General features: G+C 38.1%; 1 protein-coding gene across 1 annotated transcript in view; it reads left to right on the top strand.

Moving 5' to 3' along the window:
• TRAPPC3L (trafficking protein particle complex 3 like) overlaps window positions 1–22148 on the top strand; it is a 67082-nt gene that overhangs the window by 18735 nt on the left and 26199 nt on the right. The window contains exons 2-4 of the mRNA XM_013966415.2: window positions 8329–8492; window positions 12478–12575; window positions 15484–15583. Of these exons, the coding sequence (XP_013821869.1) occupies window positions 8451–8492; window positions 12478–12575; window positions 15484–15583 (240 nt within the window). The 5' untranslated portion in view covers window positions 8329–8450. The remainder of the gene's footprint in view (window positions 1–8328; window positions 8493–12477; window positions 12576–15483; window positions 15584–22148) is intronic.

Here is a 22148-nt window from a genome sequence, read left to right on the forward strand (position 1 = left end):
AAACCATCATTTGAAATAGAGCAAAATAAAGACAGCACACAGCGACTAAGGGAATTTACCACTCATAGAACCTCATTAAGAGGATTATTAAAGGATATGTTTCAGCAAGGAGAAACATAAACTCTAAGGAAAGACACAGGAGCAAAAAATAATGATGAGAACAGGTATATTTTTAAAGTTCCTTTATTTATTAGTTATTTCTATAAATAACTACATTTTATTTCAAAAGATACAAATAAGATAATCCATGGTTATAGTAAGATATCACTACATATCTGATATAATGGCAAAAATTAGAAAGGTACTCCATACCAAATGTTGGTAAGGATTGTAGAGCAACTAACTCATATACACTCATGTTAGGAATGTAAAATGAAACAATCACTTTTGAAAATTGTCAGTTTCCTTAAAAGTTACCTGTATATACCAGCCATACAATGTAACTTACTTCCTAGGTATTTACTCAAGAGAAATGAAGGCATAGGTCCACATGAAAACCTGTACATGAATGACACAAGTTTGCTTCTTTACAATAGCTGCAAACTAGAAACAACACAGAAGCCATCCACAGACTGTTCTATATCCATGTAAGGGAAAGCTACTCAGAAAAATATGAGGAACAGGCTATTAATATATACAGTAACAAGAATGAATAACTGGACATGGAACAACAGACTGGTTCCAAACAGGAAAAGGAGAACGTCAGTGCTGTATATTGTCACCCTGCTTATTTAACTTCTATGCAGAGTACATCATGAGAAACGCTGGGCTGGAAGAAACACAAGCTGGAATCAAGATTGTCGGGAGAAATATCAATAACCTCAGATATGCAGATGACACCACCCTTATGGCAGAAAGTGAAGAGGAGCTAAAAAGCCGCTTGATGAAAGTGAAAGAGGAGAGTGAAAAAGTTGGCTTAAAGCTCAACATTCAGAAAACGAAAATCATGGCATCCGGTCCCATCACTTCATGGGAAATAGATGGGGAAACAGTGGAAACAGTGTCAGACTTTATTTTGGGGGGCTCCAAAATCATTGCAGATGGTGACTGCAGCCATGAAATTAAAAGACACTTACTCCTTGGAAGAAAAGTTATGACCAACCTAGATAGCATGTTCAAAAGCAGAGACATTACTTTGCTGACTAAGGTCCATCTAGTCAAGGCTATGGTTTTTCCAGTGGTCATGTATGGATGTGAGAGTTGGACTGTGAAGAAGGCTGAGCGCCGAAGAATTGATGCTTTTGAACTGTGGTGTTGGAGAAGACTCTTGAGAGTCCCTTGGATTGCAAGGAGATCCAACCAGTCCATTCTGAAGGAAATCAGCCCTGGGATTTCTTGGGAAGGAATGATGCCAAAGCTGAAACTCCAATACTTTGGCCACCTCATGCGAAGTGTTGACTCATTGGAAAAGACTCTGATGCTGGGAGGGATTGAGGGCAGGAGGAGAAGGGGACGACAGAGGATGAGATGGCTGGATGGCATCACTGACTTGATGGACTTGAGTCTGAGTGAACTCCGGGAGTTGGTGATGGACAGGGAGGCCTGGCGTGCTGTAATTCATGGGGTCGCAAAGAGTCGGACACGACTGAGTGACTGAACTGAACTGAACTGAAAGGGAAGAATTCAGGCAAAAGAATACATAATGTATGACATTTATATGAAATCCTTGAAAGTGTTAATTGACCTCTACTGATAGAAAACAAACTAGTGCTCACCTAGAGAGTGGGGGAGAAGAAATAAGGAGAGGTTTTGCCAGGGCCATGGGAAGACTGGTGGGGGAATGAATGAATTTGAACCACGATTTTAGTTTATGGAGGTGACTGAGTGAAGACAGAGGCCAATGCCATCAAAAGGAAAATTTATTACCTACATTTATCGAGAGAAAGGGGCATGCCAGTCCACGCAGGGCCGCCTGGGGAAGCAGCAGGTTGGGCTGGAGGCAGAAAAGGAGGAGGGGAAGCCGAAGCCAGAGCGTTCCCTGGGGTTTCTGTGGGAAAGTCAAGGCAGGTGAAGGGAAAGAGCTAGAACTGGCTAATTTAAATGATTCTGGTGGGCTTCAGGGCATGAGCGATGTTGCTATTTGTCTGACACCTGGTCCTGGGTTGATTAAGAGCTGAGGAAATATTGGCTTGGTGTATGAGAGTTAGATAAGAAGGTGGGTCAGAGTAGGGACTCTGGGTCACACAGGAAATACAAACTATTTAGCTGTTGAATTGGCTGTGCAGTTAATGGATGCAAATTAGACAAAGAATCAAAGAAAACAGTTATAAAACAGGAGTGATGGATATATTAATTATGGTGATTAATTTGATGGCTTCAGGGGTGTATACATATGTCAAAACTCATCAAACTGTAAAATCACTTGCGTCTTAATAAAGCAGTAAAAATCTTAAGTATAATTATTAAACAATAGAAACACAGTGCATAGATCACTCAGAAAAAAAGGGAAATAAAAAGAGAATAATGATAGGAAAAGAAACAGTAAACAGAGGAAAAAGGATGGTAAACAGAAAACACAAAATAATGGTAGAAATGAGACCAAACACATCAATAATCACACACAACATTTAAAAATAGCTAACAATTATTGAGTGCTCACTACATGCCAGGTAAGAACATTATTTAATCTCCATAATAATCCTATGATGAGGTACTAATATTATCCTCAGCTTCTTTACAGATGAGAAAAGTGTAGTGTGGAGAGATAAAGGAAATTGCACAGGGCCAAGCAGAGATGAAGGAAAGGGCCGGGACCAGGCCTCAGGAGGTCTGGCACATGCCTTTAACTGCCACACCAGAGCTGGGGTAAATGCACCTACAGAGATTAAAAAACAGAGTCATGCCACTTACAAGTGACAACCTAAAACACACAAAGCTTGAAAACTAAAGGTACCGAAATGTATACCCTTGGAAATAACATTAATATAAGGCAAAAGTGAGCTAAAGGCAAACAAGTGTCAACAGGGCTAATTTTGAAGACTCAGTCATAAGAAAGGAATGATCCTTTATGAGATACGACAGTCATCAACCTGTCCATGACTGTATTACTGAAATATATAAAGCAAAAATGTCAAATTATAAGGAAAAATTCTTATAATCAAAGAGATTTTTAACATATTAGAAATGATCAAGGAAACATTAGGAGATAAACATTGGGAGAAGGCAGTGGCACCCCACTCCAGTACTCTTGCCTGGAAAATCCATGGACGGAGGAGCCTGGTAGGCTGCAGTCCATGGGGTCACTGAGGGTCGGAGATGACTGAGCGACTTCACTTTCACTTTTCACTTTCATGCATTGGAGAAGAAAATGGCAACCCACTCCAGTGTTCTTGCCTGGAGAATTCCAGGGACGGAGATAAACATTGAAAGGATATAAAAGATACAGAAGAACAAAATTAGCAAGCTTTGTTTAACATCTAGTATTCCATACCCTAAAAATATAGAATGCACTATTTTTATAAGTTCTCTGTAAATCCCTTGCTAAAACATACTAATCATATACAAGATCACAAAGGAAATTTCAGCATTAATGTCTAATAACAAGGAAACAGTTTGAGAAACCGTGGTAATAGAATGCTCTAGAGTAGGAGTTGGCAGCCTATATATAATTCACGGACCAAACTGACCCACTGCTGCTTTGTAAGCCTTTTAAACCAAGAATAATTTTTACCTTTTAAAACAGTTTGGATTTTTCAATATTTTATGACATGTGAAAATTACATGAAATCCAAATCTGAGTGTTTATAAAGTTTTATTAGCACGTATCCACGCTGGTTCCTGATTGTCTAACTGCTTTCCCACCACCTGAGCAGAGTTGAGTAGTTTGTGACAAGAGTCTGTGTGGCCTTAAAACTGAAAATATTTACTATCCAGCCCTTTATAGAAAAAGTTTGCTGAGCCTCTGTGAAAAATAAATAAATTAGAATGACAGGTATGAATATAGATAAATCTTAAATAATTTTTAAGAATACAAGCTGTATGATATCTGCAGCATGTTACATTCTGTCAAGTTTTAAAATAAAATAATGTTATATATTCTTCGTAGTTACTGACACCTGTAGAATTTCGAAACATGTACAGAAACAACAAATATCAAGTTTCGGGTAGTGGTGGCCGCTGAGGAGGAAAGAATAAGATTAAGAAGGGTACAGACTATTTCAACTGTATCAGTATTGCTTTAATGCTTAAAACAAAAACTGAATTATATACAGCAACTTGTTCAGTAGAGCTTGGTAGTAAGTACTACATCTTCCTTATGTTTATAATGTAATGTTTTAAAACCCCATGTATATGGTAAGTAAGAAAGTGGAGAAGGAAACCTGGCCACTCTTTCAGGGAACATTGATTAGAAGTCATTATTGAAGTCTCAAAGTCTTGCTGTAAAGAAATTTGTTGTTACAGATTCTTAAGTATTTATTGTAATTTACTATTGAAAGAATTGACTGTCTGCAGTACCAGCACATACCTTGTCAATGATCGTGAATGGTCACATCCATGGATAATAATTGTCTTTGGGGCTTTACAGCCAAATGGTGTCCTTGTTAAAGATACTCTGCTGTTGCCTGTCTGAATGAAAGTGAATGTGTTAAAGGCTCAGTCGTGTCTGACTCTTTGCGACCCCATAGACTGTAGCCTGCCCAGCTCTTCTGTCTGTGGGATTCTCCAGGCAAGAATACTGGAGTGGATTGCCATTTCCTTCTCCAAGGTATCTTCTCAACCAAGGGATCGAACCTAGGTCTTCTGCATTGCAGGCAGATTCTTTACCATCTAAGCCACAGGGAAGCCCATTGCCTGTCTAGCCAACATAAAGCATCTACCTCTTGGCAGGAATACCCTAGCTCATTCACTGAGCACACACTGGTAATACCATTATGGGGAATGAGGTCTGAGAGACAGCGCTGTCCTCAGACGGATAGGGATGCTGAGCAAATTAACACTGATTTTACGAAAAGAAATTCACTTAAACACCAGAAGCAGGCTTAAATAGAAAAAGAAGCTGCAAAACGATGACAAGCCCCTGGACCAGATGTTATAGTATTTGAAGTGGCTTTGCCGTGTCTGAGAGTTTGTGGATGAGCTCACATAGCAAATATACTGCTGACAAATCAATAGGCATCCTCCTCTTTGCATCTCCCCAGTTCTCTACTCAGCTGCCCGGGTACTTCTTCAAAGGCCGGTATAGGGGGTGGCCCAGTTCACCACTTACTTGTGTTGATTGGCTGCTGTGCAGATAAGATGAGATTGATGAATGTGTCATTCTTCCAACCCAGGCTCCAAATTCAGTCCTCAGTTTCAGAAAGAATACTTAACGAAAGAGGGAAACTTTCCTCTTCGGCATTCTTTTGAAATGATTTGTCTTTCTAATTTGCTGCCAAGACAGAAAAGTAGAATCATACAGCCCGTGGTGTCATCAGAGTCGGAGCCGACTTAGCGACTAAACAACAGCAACCTGTTTGAAACACAGTCTCTGTGCCTTCCTCTCTATTTAAGTGAAGGATGGTTTTGCACAAAAAGAAAGAGCCTGGGGAATGCAAGGCTCGCTCAGATAAGAAGAGCTGCTGAAGGCAAGTAGATTTCGGGGTCTGAGCACCAGAGCTATGGTTGTGTCGGTTGTGTTTTTGCACAGGCCCGCCAGGCAGGGGCTCCTACTTTAAGCCCCGTGGTCCTGGCTGCAGGGGTGGGAGAGGGGGGAGACCCAACCACCCGGGAAAGAGCTGGGGGTTTCTTTTTAAAATTATTTATTTATTTATTTATTTGTAGTTGCTCTGGGTCTTCATTGCTGCTCACGGGCTTTCTCCAGTTTCTGCAAGCAGGGGCTACTCTTCTTTTCAGTGGGTTCCCTTAGGGAGGCTTCTCTTGTGTGGAGCATCCTCTGGGGGTGGGGGTGATGGGGGACGGGGGTTGGGGGAGTTGAAGCACATGGGCTTTAGTTGCTCCTTGGCATATGGAATCTTTCCAGACCAGGGATTGAACCTGAGTGCCCTTCATCAGTAGGTGGAGTCTTATCCACTGGATCACGAGGGAAGTCCTGGCTTTTTCTAATGAATCCAGGATGTCCTGAATTCTCACAGTGGCCCTGATGTCACCACAGCATTAGTTTAGTGAAATCAGTTCCTGTATCATCATTCACCTCCCACCAAGCACACAGGCTTTTTCTGTTTTTCTCTGGATCTTTCATCTAGAACCCAGAATTACCCTCAAACTGGGCCCTGCAACATACTGTCAGCATACCTTCTGAGATTTTGTGAGTCGACCTCTAAAATATTTTGCTCTAACGTAAGTAGCATATGAGCAGTGAAAATAAAAAAAGACATTGCTGATTTGGAGCCAGGGGATTTAGCGCAATTCCTCTTTGTTACCCACTTTCCAGCTTGTTGTTGTTGTTCGGTCACTCAGTCGTGTCCGACTCTTTGTGACCGTATGGACAGCAGCACGCCAGGCTTCCTTGTCCATCACCAGCTCCCAGAGCTCACTCAAACTCATGTCCATTGAGTCGGTGATGTCATCCAACCATCTCATCCTCTGTCGTCCCCTTCTCCTGCTTTCAATCTTTTCCAGAATCAGGGTCTTTTCTAATGAGTCAGCTCGTAGCATCAGGTGGCCAAAATATTGGAGCTTCAGCTTCAGGATCAGCTAATCTTCAACAAATTTCTTAACTCTCCAGCTAATCTTCAACAAATTTCTTAAGCTCTGACTTTTACATTTCTATCCTTTAAAATGGTCATGATTACAGTACTGAATACTTCAAGGGTGTAATTAAGTTAAAATGAGACCAAATGGCTTAGTGTGCCAATGCAGGAGACACAGGAGATGTGAGTTCAATTCCTAGGTAGGAAGATCCCCTGTAGAAGGAAGTGGCAACCCACTCCAGTATTCTTGCCTGGGAAATCACAAGGACAGAGGAGTCTGGCTGTAGTCCATGGGGTCACCAGAGTCAGACACGACTTAACGACAACCCCCACCACCAAAGAAAGTGGAAAACATGTTGCAAACTGTTCAGTTAATATAAACATAAGATGCTATTAAAATCTGCTACTGAAAAGTCCCACACTTCACAACCCAGCAAAACCGCTCTTCCTGTTAATGGTGTCCTGGAACAAAAGCACTAATAGAAATACCTTAAATATTGCAGCATTCTGTTTGATATATCACCTACAAAAATCATCTACAGTAATTCACGTTTGTATAGTACATTATAATGGAGAAGGAAATGGCAATCCACTCCAGTATTCTTGCCTGGAGAATCCCATCAACAGAGGAGCCTGGTAGGCTACAGTCCATGGGGTCGCCAAGAGTCGGTTTACAGGACACATCGTCTCTTTGATACAATTCTTCTGTGAGGTGGGCCTATTATTGCCATTTTCCAGATGTGAAAACAGATCCAAATAGCAATAAAATGCCTTGCCCGTGGTGACACAACCAGTAAATGGTAGAAACGCAGCTAAGCCTGAGCCTTCCAAAGCCGCCTAGGCTCTTTGAACTACATTACACTGTTCTCCAAAGTAGTCAGCAGTCTGTCACTATATAGCAAGAATTTTCCAGAACACATAAAGCTAATCAACTCAGGCTGTAAGAAATAGGAAACTACTTTCTCAAACTGAATTTTATGCTTCTATTTCTGGAATAGTTTCGATCCTCTGAACCCTGCAGTTGTCAAGATGAGAAGGTTTCTTGTTTTTAACTTGAGGTATCTCTACTTCTGCATAAATAAAACAGCCTTCAATAGCTAATATATTAGGTACTTTCAAAAGAAAGCTAAGGGCTTGCTTTCTCTGCCAGAATCATTATACATTATTAAACTGTAGAACATGCATTTTGGGCAACAGTTTTGTAAGAAAATATTATCACCCAAATTCTATCACACGTTAAATGGCTGCTTATGAAAAAGAAAAAGTTACCAAATTTGGATTTGTAATCACACTAAGTGGGGATCTTTCATACTTATTATTTGGGGGATAAAGTGAAACCCATTAGAGTTGTCAATTAGGTTTGAATCCAGGATTTAGTGTCTATAAATTGCTGATCCTTTCTCGAATTCACACAACAATCAATACAAAGACTAAATAATGCTAACATTTAGATCTATCTTGGATTGTGAAGATTTATGTTTGTGATTTTAAAACAATGCTTTGGCCTGAGAACAAAACACCACTCTTATACTCCCTTGGGCCAAAGAATTCTCAGTAGCTGGTGCTTCTGGTCTGACTTTTCACTCTCAGCTTTTATGTCTTTAGTTTACAACTCGTCCCCACAAGTGAAGCAGTATTTGATTGCAGGCACTGTACTGGGCTATAAGACAGTCCTATCTACGATTCTTTTCCTCTCCAGTTCAGCCAAGGGCAAAAGCAGTCGAGTGCAGAAGCAGCACCCGAGTCTCAGAGCAAGGAGGAACTTACAGAAGCAACGTGAAAGGACAAAGATCGGTGAACTTTCTTCACCTGCCAGGCACAATGTCTCGTCCTGCACACAGAAGACCAGAATACCATAAAATAGTAAGATCTCTTTATAAATATATTCTCAAAGAGATTTTTTTTTCTTGCTTTAGAGAAAGTGTTTTCCCAAGTGATTTCTGAATTATTTTGAAAGGTGATGCTATTAAGTAGACTTTTTCAGTGCAGCAAAGGGGGTGTTTTGTGGAGAGAAACATGAATGACACTTCTGGGAATAGTTACAATGATCTTTTACATACTGTGAGAGAATAATCAATTCTTTATACATATTTTAATGTCTTCTTTTCTGACGAATTATATCTACAGAAGTGTCAAATTTTTCTTCTATCTCTAATAGTAAAAGTAAAAAGATTAAGCAGTTCTTTGTATTTCATACTTGTAACTGGTTGTATTTCATACTTCATGAAATGGGAAATGAAATATATACAAAATAGATGATTATGTATTACATTAAGTAGGACTAGGTCATCAAAAACTCAATACTAAAAAGATTGCCTTTAAAATATATTTTCTAGTCTTAAATATGATTACTATTGTGACTTGGTGTGGGCTCTTATCTTTCCTGTATATTCCAAGTTCAGAGTTATTTTTAAAACTATTTGAGGATTAGATTTGGATAAGTGTTTTTCTTTAACTCTCTTTTAGAGGTTAGAGGTCTTCAGAAGTTACAGATGTGAAAATTCATCATTAAGTTTAAAACTCTGTGAATTATTTCAGCAGACTCAAGGGCATTGCATAAAAGTAACTCTGGGCATGAATACTTAGGATTGTATGACTAACCCATGCACACCCCAGTTGGAAATGGCTGCAGATGCCAGTCTGGAATCTTCATTTTTTTTATGGGACTCCTCAAATACTGAAAAATATTGTATGTGCTTCATATTATACCTAAGTCACTTTATTTATATATCAGTTAAAACACATTTTTATCTTGATATATCTAAAACCTCCTGAAATAATTAATGGTGTTCTATTTTTTATGTAAAAAAAGATTGATTTTTATGTTTTTAAAACTGTGATGATAGATTTATATTGATCTCTCTAGTGATCAATCGGAGACCCTTCTGGACATGTTTTTCAAGATACAGTCTTTGACCATGAAACACAATGAAGAACACTGGCCTTTATGGGAACCAAGCTTGAAACTCAGCTAGAAGTAAAACATAATTAGTATCCACCCACCAGAGAGAGAGAGAGAGAGAGAGGAAAGAAAAGAAAATGTCATTTTTTTTTCAGTTTAACCTTTATTATAAATGGGCACAATGTTGAAGCTATGGCACATAGATAGGTATAATTTTATCTCATTTTCTCTATTTTTCGAATTCTTTTGTTTTACTGCTGGCAGCAACAACCGCATTCATTCACTTCTCTCTCCCCTTCAACTTTGCTTATTCTTACACTGCCATATTGGTTTTTACCAGTGATTTATCTTCTGCTGTGGCTCCTTATATGTAAGGCAGATACTTTTTGCATAATTTACAGGCAGTTCTACAGAAGTGTCAAATTTTTCTTCTATCTCTAACAGTAAAAGTAAAAAGATCAAGCAGTTCTTTGTGTTTCATACTTGTAACTGGTTGTATTTCACACTTCATGAAATAGGAAATGAAATATATACAAAATAGATGATTATATATTACATTAAATATGCCTAGGTCATCAAAAACTCAATACTAAAAAGATTGCCTTTAAGATATATTTAAAATCATAATTAGGTTCTTGGAAGGTTTAAATAAGAATGGAATTAAAACTGAATACATGATGACCCTTCAGTGGTTTGTTTAACAAATATTTTTGTTCAAATCACATGCTTTACATCATTGGTTTCCTACTAGAAATATTAATGGACTCATTTTTTTCCTATGCCTGAATTGTGTCCATTAGTGTCTAATGTCAGTTAATTATTTAATGTATATTCTACACATGTTTATGACATTTTGATTTAGCTTTTCAACAGAAGTTATGTCCCTATGTACCACACACTATTTGAATTCTTTTGATTTAAAATTTATCAAGTTATAATAAATATTGTACCCAATTAAAGAAACATGTTTATCATAATAAACCATTCTCATAAGAGAATGGACACTGGTGGTATTGGGTCTATTTTGGAAGTATTTGGATCAATATCATATAACATTTCAAAGGAGCCACTTGGTAGAATAAACTATTTTATTGGTTTTCTGAGTCATTTCTACTTCTTATTTAAGAAAAAATAATTGAATACATATTATCAGGCCTTATCTTTCCCTCCATGTTGTGCTATACAAGATACTTGAGCCTGCAGGTAAAAACACCTCTTCTAATCTGGAATCCATATTTGATCTTCCATGAAAATATAAGATTATGCACAAAATGAGACTATTTCTGACAATGGTATGCCTTCCTACCTCGCTCTCCCACTCAGCTCTACTCCAGGCAGTGCCTTCTGTGCACCTCGAAGGAAACTGCTGTGACGGACGGGAGCCTGCAGTCCTCGACTCCACCCGGGCTCTGCCAGTCATGGCCAGCTGGGCGAGTAACCCGCTCCTCCTGAGGCCTCATTCCCTGCTCTGAAAACCTGAGGGAACTGTAGTAAATTATCTCAGATATCCTCTTCTATTTCTTTGTTTTCAATACCAGATGCAAAACAAAGAAACCTTTTTTTTTTAAATTGGAGGATAATTGCTTTACAATGTTGTGTTGGTTTCTGCCATACAACAATGTGAGTCAGTCATAATTATACATATATCCCCCCCCTCCTTGAGCCTACCTCCCAGCCCCTTATCCACCCCTGTAGGTCATCACAGAGAGCCAGGCAGGGGCCCCTGTGTTATACAGCAGCTTCCCACTAGGTATCTTTTTAACACATGATAGTGTATATATGGGGCTTCCCTGGTAGATCAGCTGGTAAAGAATCCGCCTGCAGTGCAGGAGACTCAGGTTCAATTCATGGGTTGAGAAGGGCCCCTGGAGGAGGCATGGCAACCCACTTCAGTATTCTTGACTTTCTTAATTTGTCCCACCCTCTCCTTCCTCCACTGTCTTCACAAGTCTGTTCTCTATGTCTGTGTCTCCAATCCTTCCATGCAAGTAGCTTCATCAGTATAATTTTTCTAGATTCCATATATATGTGTTAATATACAATATTTTTTTCTCGTTTTGACTTACTTCACCCTGTATAACAAGCTCTAGGTTCATCCACCTCACTACAACTGACTCAAATTCATTCCTTTTTATAGCTGAATAATATTCCATTGTATATCCATACCACATCTTCTTTATCCATTCATCTGTTGATGGATATCTAGGTTGCTTCTATGTCCTACCTGTTGTAAATAGTTCTGCAGTGAACCAAAGAGACTTTTTGAAAAGGATTGATTGAACTTTGTGTTTTCTTTTTTCCCTATTTTCAACATATCTTTGGTAAACTAAACCCAATTTATTCTGTTTTACTTTTCATTTTTAATTTATTCTGAAAAATATTACATATTTTAGAGATCTATAAGAAAAGTGCAAATTCTCCTTTTTTCTCTAAGTATAAAGAAAAACTCCAAATTTGTTGCTATAGTTGGGTTCAGCCTGATGGTCTCCTTAGCAGATCTGAAACCTATTAGGGATTGTGCAGACTCATGAGATATCTCACCCAGTTTTTCCTTCCAAGTGAAAACATGGTCAAAATATACCAAAGGCCATTCTAGAACAATAAGAATTTATATTAGCAATTAGTATTTTAAAAAACTTCCTCCATGAAAATGTATTGTAAGTTGTATAAGCAAATGCATAGAAAGATGTTCTCATGGTAAGAAATTTATTTCAGAGCTCTTTTCCCCCAGCAATGTATTCAAATACAGGTACAATTTGTTCTCAAAAGTGAAAATTATTGCAGCTGTCAGACACAACTGAGCACATACTCTTAGTGGGGAAGGGGATGGAAGAAAGGAACAGATGATCTCAAAGGCTGCTTCTGGCTAGAAAATTTTTCTTAAAGGACCAGTAGTATATTTTCCATAACTTTGCCAATAACATAAAACTATCTCTTTTTCCCCAGAATAAAGATCTCTTTGTCCTCACCTATGGAGCTCTGGTTGCCCAACTCTGTAAGGATTATGAAAAAGATGAAGATGTGAATAAATATTTAGATACAATGTGAGTAGAAGTCTTTTATTCTTGTGGAATGTAGTTGGTTTTCCTCTTTTGACTTGTCTTGCTCCATTTTAGCTGCTCTTCCATGTCAACAAATCCCACCTAGAGAGGAACATAATTTCTAATAACTGCCACTTGTGTTGCCATAAGGCCTAAAGCCTGGTGGCTCAGAGGTTAAAGTGTCTGCCTGCAATGCGGGAGACCTGGGTTTGATCCCTGGGTCAGGAAGATCCCCTGGAGAAGGAAATGGCAACCCACTCCAGTACTCTTGCCAGGAGAATCCCATGGAGGGAGGAGCCTGGTAGGCTACATACAGTCCATGGGGTCGCAGAGTCAGACATGACTGAGCAACTTCACTTTAAAGCCTAAAGCAATAAGAAGGGGCTTTTATTCCATGATTATCAATCATGCAACATTTTCTTTTTCATTAGAAATCATTTCTTTGCTAGTGATCTGTAAGCAAAAGACGTGGTAAAACTGAAATTGCTCTTTAAAGAATATCGTAGGTCATCACATTTCTTTTCAAGTCTTCTGTTCTAGCTTAATTTCTTCCGGTGTAAATCTGTTTCTGTAAGCATAGATTATCTATGGAAGGATCTGTGAAAAGACTGCTAATAGTAGTTGCCTGAGAGAACCGGAGGGGAGGGCAGGAGATTATGGATAGAAGGGAGGTTTACTGTTTCTTACGTAGTATTTTTATTATCTGAACACGTTTAACATTACTCTGTTTTACTTAAAAACATATTAAATAAAGAACTCATTCCTTCCTTTTAAAATAAAAGTCCATTCTCCTTTATTAATAGACATTTCTCCTACACTAATTCAGCCTTTAATTTTCAGAACAATTATATGAGTATTATATTACTGCTTAATAATAAAACATCTATAAACATACTTGAATCTCTTTATTATGGATCCTTAAAAGGTTTCTAACAGAGCAATGACTGGAAAATTTGTACTAGTTAGGTTTCATTAGAAAGTTTGAAGAAGAAATTTAGTGTGGATGAGCATTTTGGACCTCTTTTAAAACGCTCATTGTATTTTTGATTGAAATACAGAAAAAAGACAACATTCAGAAAAGCTTGAAAGATTTTTTTTGTGAGCTCCTGCTTTCCTCCCTTTCTATATGCTTATCCTTTTTCTATCAGAAAGTTCTTTTTCATTGTTCTAAGTTCTGTTCATTTTGGTCCACATATTCTTTTTAAAAATTTCTTCTTAATTAGTCAGGAGCACTTCCTCAGCTAAATTGTCTATAAGAGTGGTAGCTTTTTAAGCTATTTTATATTTTACTCTTAAACACATGATAAAATATTTTCAGAAGTCAGATTATTTAACTTGTTAAATTTCCATTGTTTTGTAGAACAGCAGCATAAAATGAAGACACTCATTTATTTGACCCCCCAAAATACCTATAGGTAGTCACTTGGGTGCATATTTTAATAAACACGAATGAAATATTAGTTAAAGAATGCATTTTGAGAGGCTGTAAGAAGGCCTTGCCATAAGAAAAACAATAATTCTCATTTGGATTTCTTTAATAGCTTCTGCGGAAAGCATCTTACGGCTTTAACTTGATGTATAAAATATCTGCTTTGGAGAAATGCATCCTTTGACCAAAGCAAGATGCACTGACTACAACATTCTGCCTTTCTATTACGTGTCCTAGTAGCTGAGCCTGCAGATACGCATAATATGAAAAACACTGGAAACATTTTTTCCTAAAATCCTGGTACAAGGATTTCTATTGTTTCTGTCTTTTAAAAGTCTTTTCAATGTGAACTTCCTGGCTAGAATCACAAAGCATTTTTCTTACAAGGCAAGTAAGCTAAATTGAATATTTCTATCTACTCAGAAATATAAACAGATAACCTCATAGATTTAGTAAACCACTTTGACATCAAATCCACCTCCCTCTCCCAGTTGACTGGTCACTGAGTATCCACTCCCACCCTTTTCAAACCCTATGGAACAAATATAGCCCCATACAGACTGTGATGTCTTTTGACTTGTTGCGCCTTCTGTTGACCTGTTCAAATTGTTTCACTAGTCCATGGACATGCGGCTGTGACATTAAAAGACCAATTTTGTGCCAGTTAGTAAGCAAAAACAGTCTTCTTTCTTTTTTTCCACTGTTAAGTTAATAATTTCTCAAGTAGATTGAAAGTTTTAGGTCTATCTTGTTGAATCTGTCTGCTTGGATATATTATCACATCTCAATAAAATGCTTGCAGAATTGTGCTTTAGGTACCACTCGAACCATCTGCTGTGAGATAGAGTGAACACATAACACAAATACCTTCTCCCAAGTCCCATACATTTAATTTGCCTAAATTAAAAAAAAATGGACTTTCGGAACTTTGCTTTTTTTGTTCTGTTCACTAAACTTCAGTGTAGCTGAAAACTAAATGGCACACAAATAAATTATTTCTCCATTCCCTTCTTCCACTCCTTCCAGAACCAATCCCAGATATACCTGCTCTCCTACCATGGAAACTATGCTAAGAAAAGATGAGCATCTAGGTACCACACCTGCAGCAGACAAGTCAGCTAGAGCCTCATTCTGTTTCTGATAATGGCCAGTGATGAGAAAGCTAGCTGCCAATGAGACACATTAGGCTGCAAACACCAACCTCTTTTAATTTTAATTTACACTGTCAAGTTTGGGTCAGCCTTCACTCCTCAGACTTTTTTTGCTTAAAGGAGACTAGTTAAAATTTCCTGGATGAGTTGTACTCTATGGGCCATGTCATAAGGAATCCCCTGCCAAATTGCCATTTGACCTGTCAAGTTTGGTTTACTTTATTATTTATTTACAAACGTCCTAACAGATGAATCCATGCTGGAAGATGGAGGGACTTCACTAACATCTCAAATATTATTTTCAGAGCACACTCTTTCCCTTCCTCCACAGGGGATACGGTATTGGAACACGGCTGGTAGAGGACTTTTTGGCTCGATCTTGTGTGGGAAGATGCCACAGTTATTCAGAAATTGCAGACATAATTGCTCAGGTAAGTGCATTTTAGCTTTGGCAGTATGTTTTGAAAATTTTTGATTGCTCCTGTTTGGTGGTTTTCTTCTCCAATTGAATGGGTTTCAACTGTATTTGTTACTAGGTACTAAGAGAAGGAATTCTGATCAAAACGCATTTTATTTCTGCACAGAGATAAAGCTACTGTGAACAGAGATAAATGCTTCCAGGCTTTTAAACATCTATTGATTTTTCTGACCACATGTGGGGCGTGTACATCCCACACTGGGAAAAATGTTTTGAGAAGGTAAACAGAAAGGCAGTCTAAAGGCAGCCTTATAACACGTATAAGGGTATGAAGAAGGGGATAGCAACCCACTCCAGTATTCTTGCCTGGAGAATCCCATGGACAGAGGAGCCTGGTGGGCTACGATACATAGGATCACAAAGAGTCGGACACGACTGAAGCAACTTAAAGTGCACGTAACACGTACGCCCCAAACTAATTTCTTTGCATAATCATTTTCAGCACATGGAAGGAGGTAACCTTTCGTTAGCTCAGAGAATATTGGTGTAGTCATTTTGTTCCCAGAACAATGTTTTCCCCAAAGGAAAAAAATAAGCTTCCTGTAAATGCATGTGCTCTAAGAACGTTCATAGCCCTTATAGATAAGAAATAACTTTGAATCATCCAGCACAAGCTCAGATTTCTTGGGTATAAGGTTAAGAAATGAATCCTTAGCCAGAATTCATTTAATCTGCAGGCCTTATGGTTATTAACCTGGTGCTGTCTGTTTGTGGGAGCCCTAGAGAATAGGCATGGATATGAGATATTGATGGAGTCAGTAAGCTGCCTCCAGTTCACACAGCTGACCAGGTTAAGTCAGTATCATTTTCCTTTCTTCTCATTCTTAACATAGTTATACATTGTTATACTGACTCTTCATCTAAGTGGTGATAATGGTTTGACATAGTGCTTTGTGACTCTAAGAGCAATTTTGCATGCTTTTTGTCTTTCATGCTTAAAGTATCTCTGTGAGGTAGACAGGGTAGGAGTTATTGTCCTCATTTTCCAGTTAAGAAATCTGAGCTCCAGAAAGAATATGATAAAAACTGAATATAGTATATGCGAAAAAAAATTATACACCAAAAACCACAACCAAATGAAAGATGTTCTAACATATTATTATTGTTACTCTCATTATTTTGTGGCTAGTGAATCACGTAGTTGAAATTAAAATCCAGGTCTTCCAGTCCTAGCGTAGTCAGTTTATTATACCACTAAACAGGTTAAAAGCATTTTCTTTCCATATTTGCAGATGGTAACTAAGATACTGAAGCAGTAATTTGAAAAATGAAATAATTTTTCACTAAATCACTGCTATGGGCAATGCTACAAGAATACTAGCTGTTTTAATGGAAAGTAAATACTTGAAATGTATAAATTTGCATGGTTGTATTCTATTTCTGTAAAAAAAAATGCCATTTGGATTTTGATAAGGATTGCATTGCATCATTAAATCACTTGGTAGTATGGACATTTTAACAATAGCAAGTCTTCTAATCCATGAATATAAAATGTAATTCTATTTTTTGTGTCTTATTTAATTTTTTTTATTAATGTTTTGCAGTCTTCAGTATACAAGTCTCTCATCTCCTTAGTTAGGTTTATTCCTGGGAATTTCATCCTTTTTCGATGCTACTATAGATGGACTTTTTCTTTTTTATTTTTGACGGGTGATAGTTCATTGTCAGTGTATAGAAACAGTACTGATTTTTGTATGTCGGTTTTGTATTCTGCAGCTTACTGAAATTATGTATTAGTTCTAACAGTTTTTTGTATAGTCGTTAGGATTTTTATGTATAAGATCATATCATCTGCAAAAAGAGAGTTTTACTTCTTATCCAGTTGGGGTGTGTTTTCTTTCTTTTTCTTGCCTAATTGTTCTTAGTGATTTCCAGTAGTACTATGTTGAGTTGAAGTAGTAAGAGCAGGCAGCCCTACCTGGTTCCTGATCTTAGAAGACAAGCCCTTGGTTTTCACTATTGAGTAAGGCAATGGAAAAAGCACAGCCTCTTCAACAAATAATGCTGAGAAAGCACAGAGCAATGAACCTGGACCCTCATCTTATACCATACACAACACCAACTCAAAATGGATTTAAAAAAACGTAAAATCCAAAACTCTAAAACTCCTGAAACAGACTATAGGGGAAAGTCTCATGACATTGGTCTTGACAGTGATTTCATAGATACGACATCAACAGCACAGGCAACGAAAGCAAAATAAGCAGGTGAGATTACACCAAACTAAACAGGTTCTGCACAGCAAGCAATCAACAGAGTGAAAAGATAACCTGCGGAATTAGAGCAAATATTTGAAACCACCTATCCGATAAGGAATTAATCTCCAAAATACATTAGAAATTTCTATAACTCTAATTTTAAAAAATAAGCCAAACTAATAACCTATTTAAGAAATAGGCTAAGGACCTAAGTAGACATTTCTCCAAAGGAAATATACAAATGGCCAAGAGGTATATGAAAACAGTCACTAATTGTCAGGGAAATGCAAACCAAAACCACAATAAGATATAACCTCACAACTGCCAGAATGGCTGGTTTTGTGTTTTTTTTTTTTTTTTTTTAATGCTGCTGAAGATGCTCAGAAATTGGAACCCTTGCATACTATCAGTGGGAATACAAAATACAGCCACTATGGAAAATAGTAAGGAAGTTCCTCAAAACATTAAAAAATATAATTACCATATGACCTACCATGCCTCTTCTGGATATTTACCAGAAAGAATTGAAATCAGGGTCTTGAAAAGATACTGGCACTCCTGTACTCTAGGAAACAACCTGAAAGTTGATTGACTGATGAATAGATACTGTGATCAATACTACAATAGCATACTATGCAGTCTTTAAAAAGAAGGACATTCTGCAATGTGCAACAACATGGTTGAAGTCAGTTGCAGAATGACAAATCTGGTATGACTCCACTTATATGAAGTCTCTAAAATAGTCAAATTCACAGAATCAAAGAGTAGAGTGATGGTTGCCAGCAGCTGAGGGAAGGGAGAAATGAGGAATTACTAATCAACAGGCCTGAAGGTTCAGTCAAGCAAGATGAATGAGCTCTCTGAGACTTTTCTGATGGTCCAGTGGTTAAGACTCCATGCTTCCAAAGTAGGGTGTGCAAGTTTGATCCCTGGTTGGGCAACTAAGATCTCATGTGCTATGCCATGCAGCAACCCCCCTCCCAAAAAAAAAAGTAAGTTCTAGAGGTTTGTTGTAAAAAAAAGACTTAAAAGAAACAGGTCTGTTTGATATAAAACTAAGAACATGTGCAACATCCACTCTCTAATATCTCTTCTCTAAACATTTTATGTCTTTTTGGTCTTTCCAGTGTCATGTAAATTCTTGTCAGCCTCTCCTGTCCTCAGTGATTGGGAAAAAAATCCACTTTCACTCCCATACAAGATTCCTTATTAATGAAGAAAGTGTTCTGTCACCCTTACCCTTCTCTTGTGCAGAGGGGCTGTCTGTGCAAGTGCCTTTGCACTTTCCTTCAAAGACCTGATTTCCTCCCTCTTGATCATTTCCACCTCCCCAGCAAAGTGTTCCTTTACATGTGGGGATGAGGTCACCCAGTTCAAGAGCATTTTAACTCAGCTGATGGGTCAGACTTTATACTCAGCCACTGATGCTTTGCTGATAATTAGTAGCTTTTGTTAAAAGGTTTGGCTTTCGGTAGCATTATCTCATTAGCCCTTGTAAACTCTCCTGGAGGAGGCAAGTGTAAAATGTTCCAGAGCTGGTGTTATAGGGAAGTGGGGCAAGGTCAGAGGGAGTTCACCTAGTCACATGCTGCCCTGGGGCACAGCACGATTGGGAACAGAACCTAATGGTGTGACTTCCGTTTGGCTGCCCTCTCAGACCATGCACTTGTACAGAACACTGCCATCATTATTTCCGAGTACCTACTGTATACTGAGATGTCATGGCTTCCGCAGAACTCATGATTGTTGTCCTGGCTCCAAACAAGGAGAGAGAGAAAGAGGATGCATTTGAAGGAAATTGACTAGATGAAGAAATCTATGCCCATACAAGTGAAGTGATTCTCCAAAGAGCTGGTTAGAGAAAGACTGCACGTAGGAACAGGTCTCCTGATCAAATGCCTCTGCCTCTGAGGGGGGACAACTATTTAACTTTGGATATTAATAACATTTTCCCCTCTCTAGCTTTCTTCATTTCATCTTTTCCACACAACAGATTGTCACTCTGTCACTAGGCTTCTGACAAATTCTTTTGAAAGTCTTTACCAACTTAGCTTATTAAAAAGCAGAGACATTACCTTGCCAGCAAAGGTCCGTCTAGTCAAAGTTATGGTTTTTCCAGTAGTCATGCATAAATGTGAGAGTTGGACTATAAAGAAAGCTGAGCACCAAAGAATTGATGCTTTTGAACTGTGGTATTGGAGAAGACTCTTGAAGAGTCCCTTGGATTGTGAAGAGACCCAACCAGTCCATCCTAAAAGAAATCAGTCCTGAATATTCACTGGAAGGATACTGAAGCTGAAACTCCAATACTTTGGCCATCTGATGTAAAGAACTGACTCATCTGAAAAGACCCTGATGCTGGGAAAGACTGAAGGTGGGAGAAGGGGACGACAGAGGATGAGATGGTTGGATGGCATCATTGACTCAATGGACATGAGTTTGAGTATACCCCGGGAGTTGGTGATGAACAAGGAGGCCTGGCGTGCTGCAGTCCACGGGGTCGCAGAATCGGACACGGCTAAGCGACGGAACTGAACTGAACCCTTAAATTGCGCCATCTAGTGGTGTGAGAAGAAATCTCGTGCCAGACACCAAATCATTAATCCAAAGAATCTTTAGTCAGCCTTACATTTTATAGAAAAAAGGACATAGGCTAATTATGAACTCAACTTCCTGAAACATTAAACATGTATGAATTTCTAATGTTATTTTGTCATATACAGGTGTACTTTTTGTGATTATTGCTTCAAAATACAACTACAAATTTTAAGTAAGACAATATATAATAATTAGCAGCATTATAACATGTGATATGTAACAGCATACAATATTTTAAAACGTGAGTAATACAGAGCTTTTCTTCAGAAAAGCTCAAAGTAATTTCCACCTATTATCTATTTTTCTATTACAAGAACCGTGTGAAGTAAAAAGGCATCTGTCATTAGCTTCATTTTACTGACGATGTAATTAAGACTTAGATGATGTCACCGCAAACACATAAAGAAGAAAAGCCAGTTTAACTGTTGATGTGAATCTAAATTGATGCAGTCACTATTTTCATAGTGTATGGAGATTCCTTAAAAAATTAAAATAGAACTAACATAAGATTTAGCAATTTCACTCAAGTATTTACCTGAAGAATATAAAGACACTAATTAGAAAAGATATATGCACTTTTATGTTCATTGCAGCATTGTTTACAGTAGCCAAGATATGGAAGCAACCTGCTGTTGCTGCTGCTAAGTCACTTCAGTCGTGTCCAACTCTGTGTGACCTCATAGACAGCAGCCCACCAGGCTCCCCCGTCCCTGGGATTCTCAAGGCAAGAACGCTGGAGTGGGTTGCCATTTCCTTCTCCAATGCATGAAAGTGAAGAGTGAAAGTGAAGTCTCTCAGTCGTGTCCGACTCTTAGTGACTCCATGGACTGCAGCCCACCAGGCTCCTGTGTCTGTGGGATTTTCCAGGCAAGAGTACTGGAGTGGGGTGCCATTGCCTTCTCTGATGGAAGCAACCTGCTGCTGCTGCTGCTAAGTCACCCCTGTCGTGTCCGACTAAGTGCCCCTAAATAGATGAATGGATAAAGAAGATGTGAAACACACACACACACATGTGTGTGTATAATAGACTACTACTCAGCTATAAAAAAGAATAAAATCTTGCAATTTGCAACAACATGGATGGACCCAGAGTGTATTATGCTAAGTGAGATATCAGACAGAGAAAGACAAGTGGTGTATGACTTTGCTTATATGTGGAATCTAAAAAGCAAAATAAATGAACAAACATAACAAAAAAGAAACAGACTTACAGATACAGCGACCAAACTAGTGTTTGCCAGAGCAGGGAGATATGAGAGGAGGGAGGAAATGGTTGAAGGGGATTAAGAGGTACAAACTATCGGTCATAAAATCAATAAGTCACATGGATGTAATGTACAGCACAAGAAATACAGAAAATATTTTTAATAATATGGTGTATAATCTATTAAAATACAAATCATATTATACACCTGAAACAAATATAAAGGTGCAAATCAACTCTACTTCAATTTTTAAGATGTATAGCTTTCAGAGAAAAAAAGCCAGCTTAGAATTTAATTCTTCTGACTTTGTTCCAGTGCTTTGTCCAAAAATTAATTTTTCTTTAAACTAGATCTTTGAATAGAATATACATACACACACACACACACATATGTATAACTGAATCACTTTGCTGCACATCAGAAACTAATACATGTAAACCAACTATACTCCAATAAAAATATAAAATATACCTTTGAAGATTTTTCTCCTATTATGACCACCATTCTGAGAAAAATG

Source organism: Capra hircus, chromosome 9 (assembly GCF_001704415.2).
Source record: "Capra hircus breed San Clemente chromosome 9, ASM170441v1, whole genome shotgun sequence".
Lineage (NCBI taxonomy): Eukaryota > Metazoa > Chordata > Mammalia > Artiodactyla > Bovidae > Capra > Capra hircus.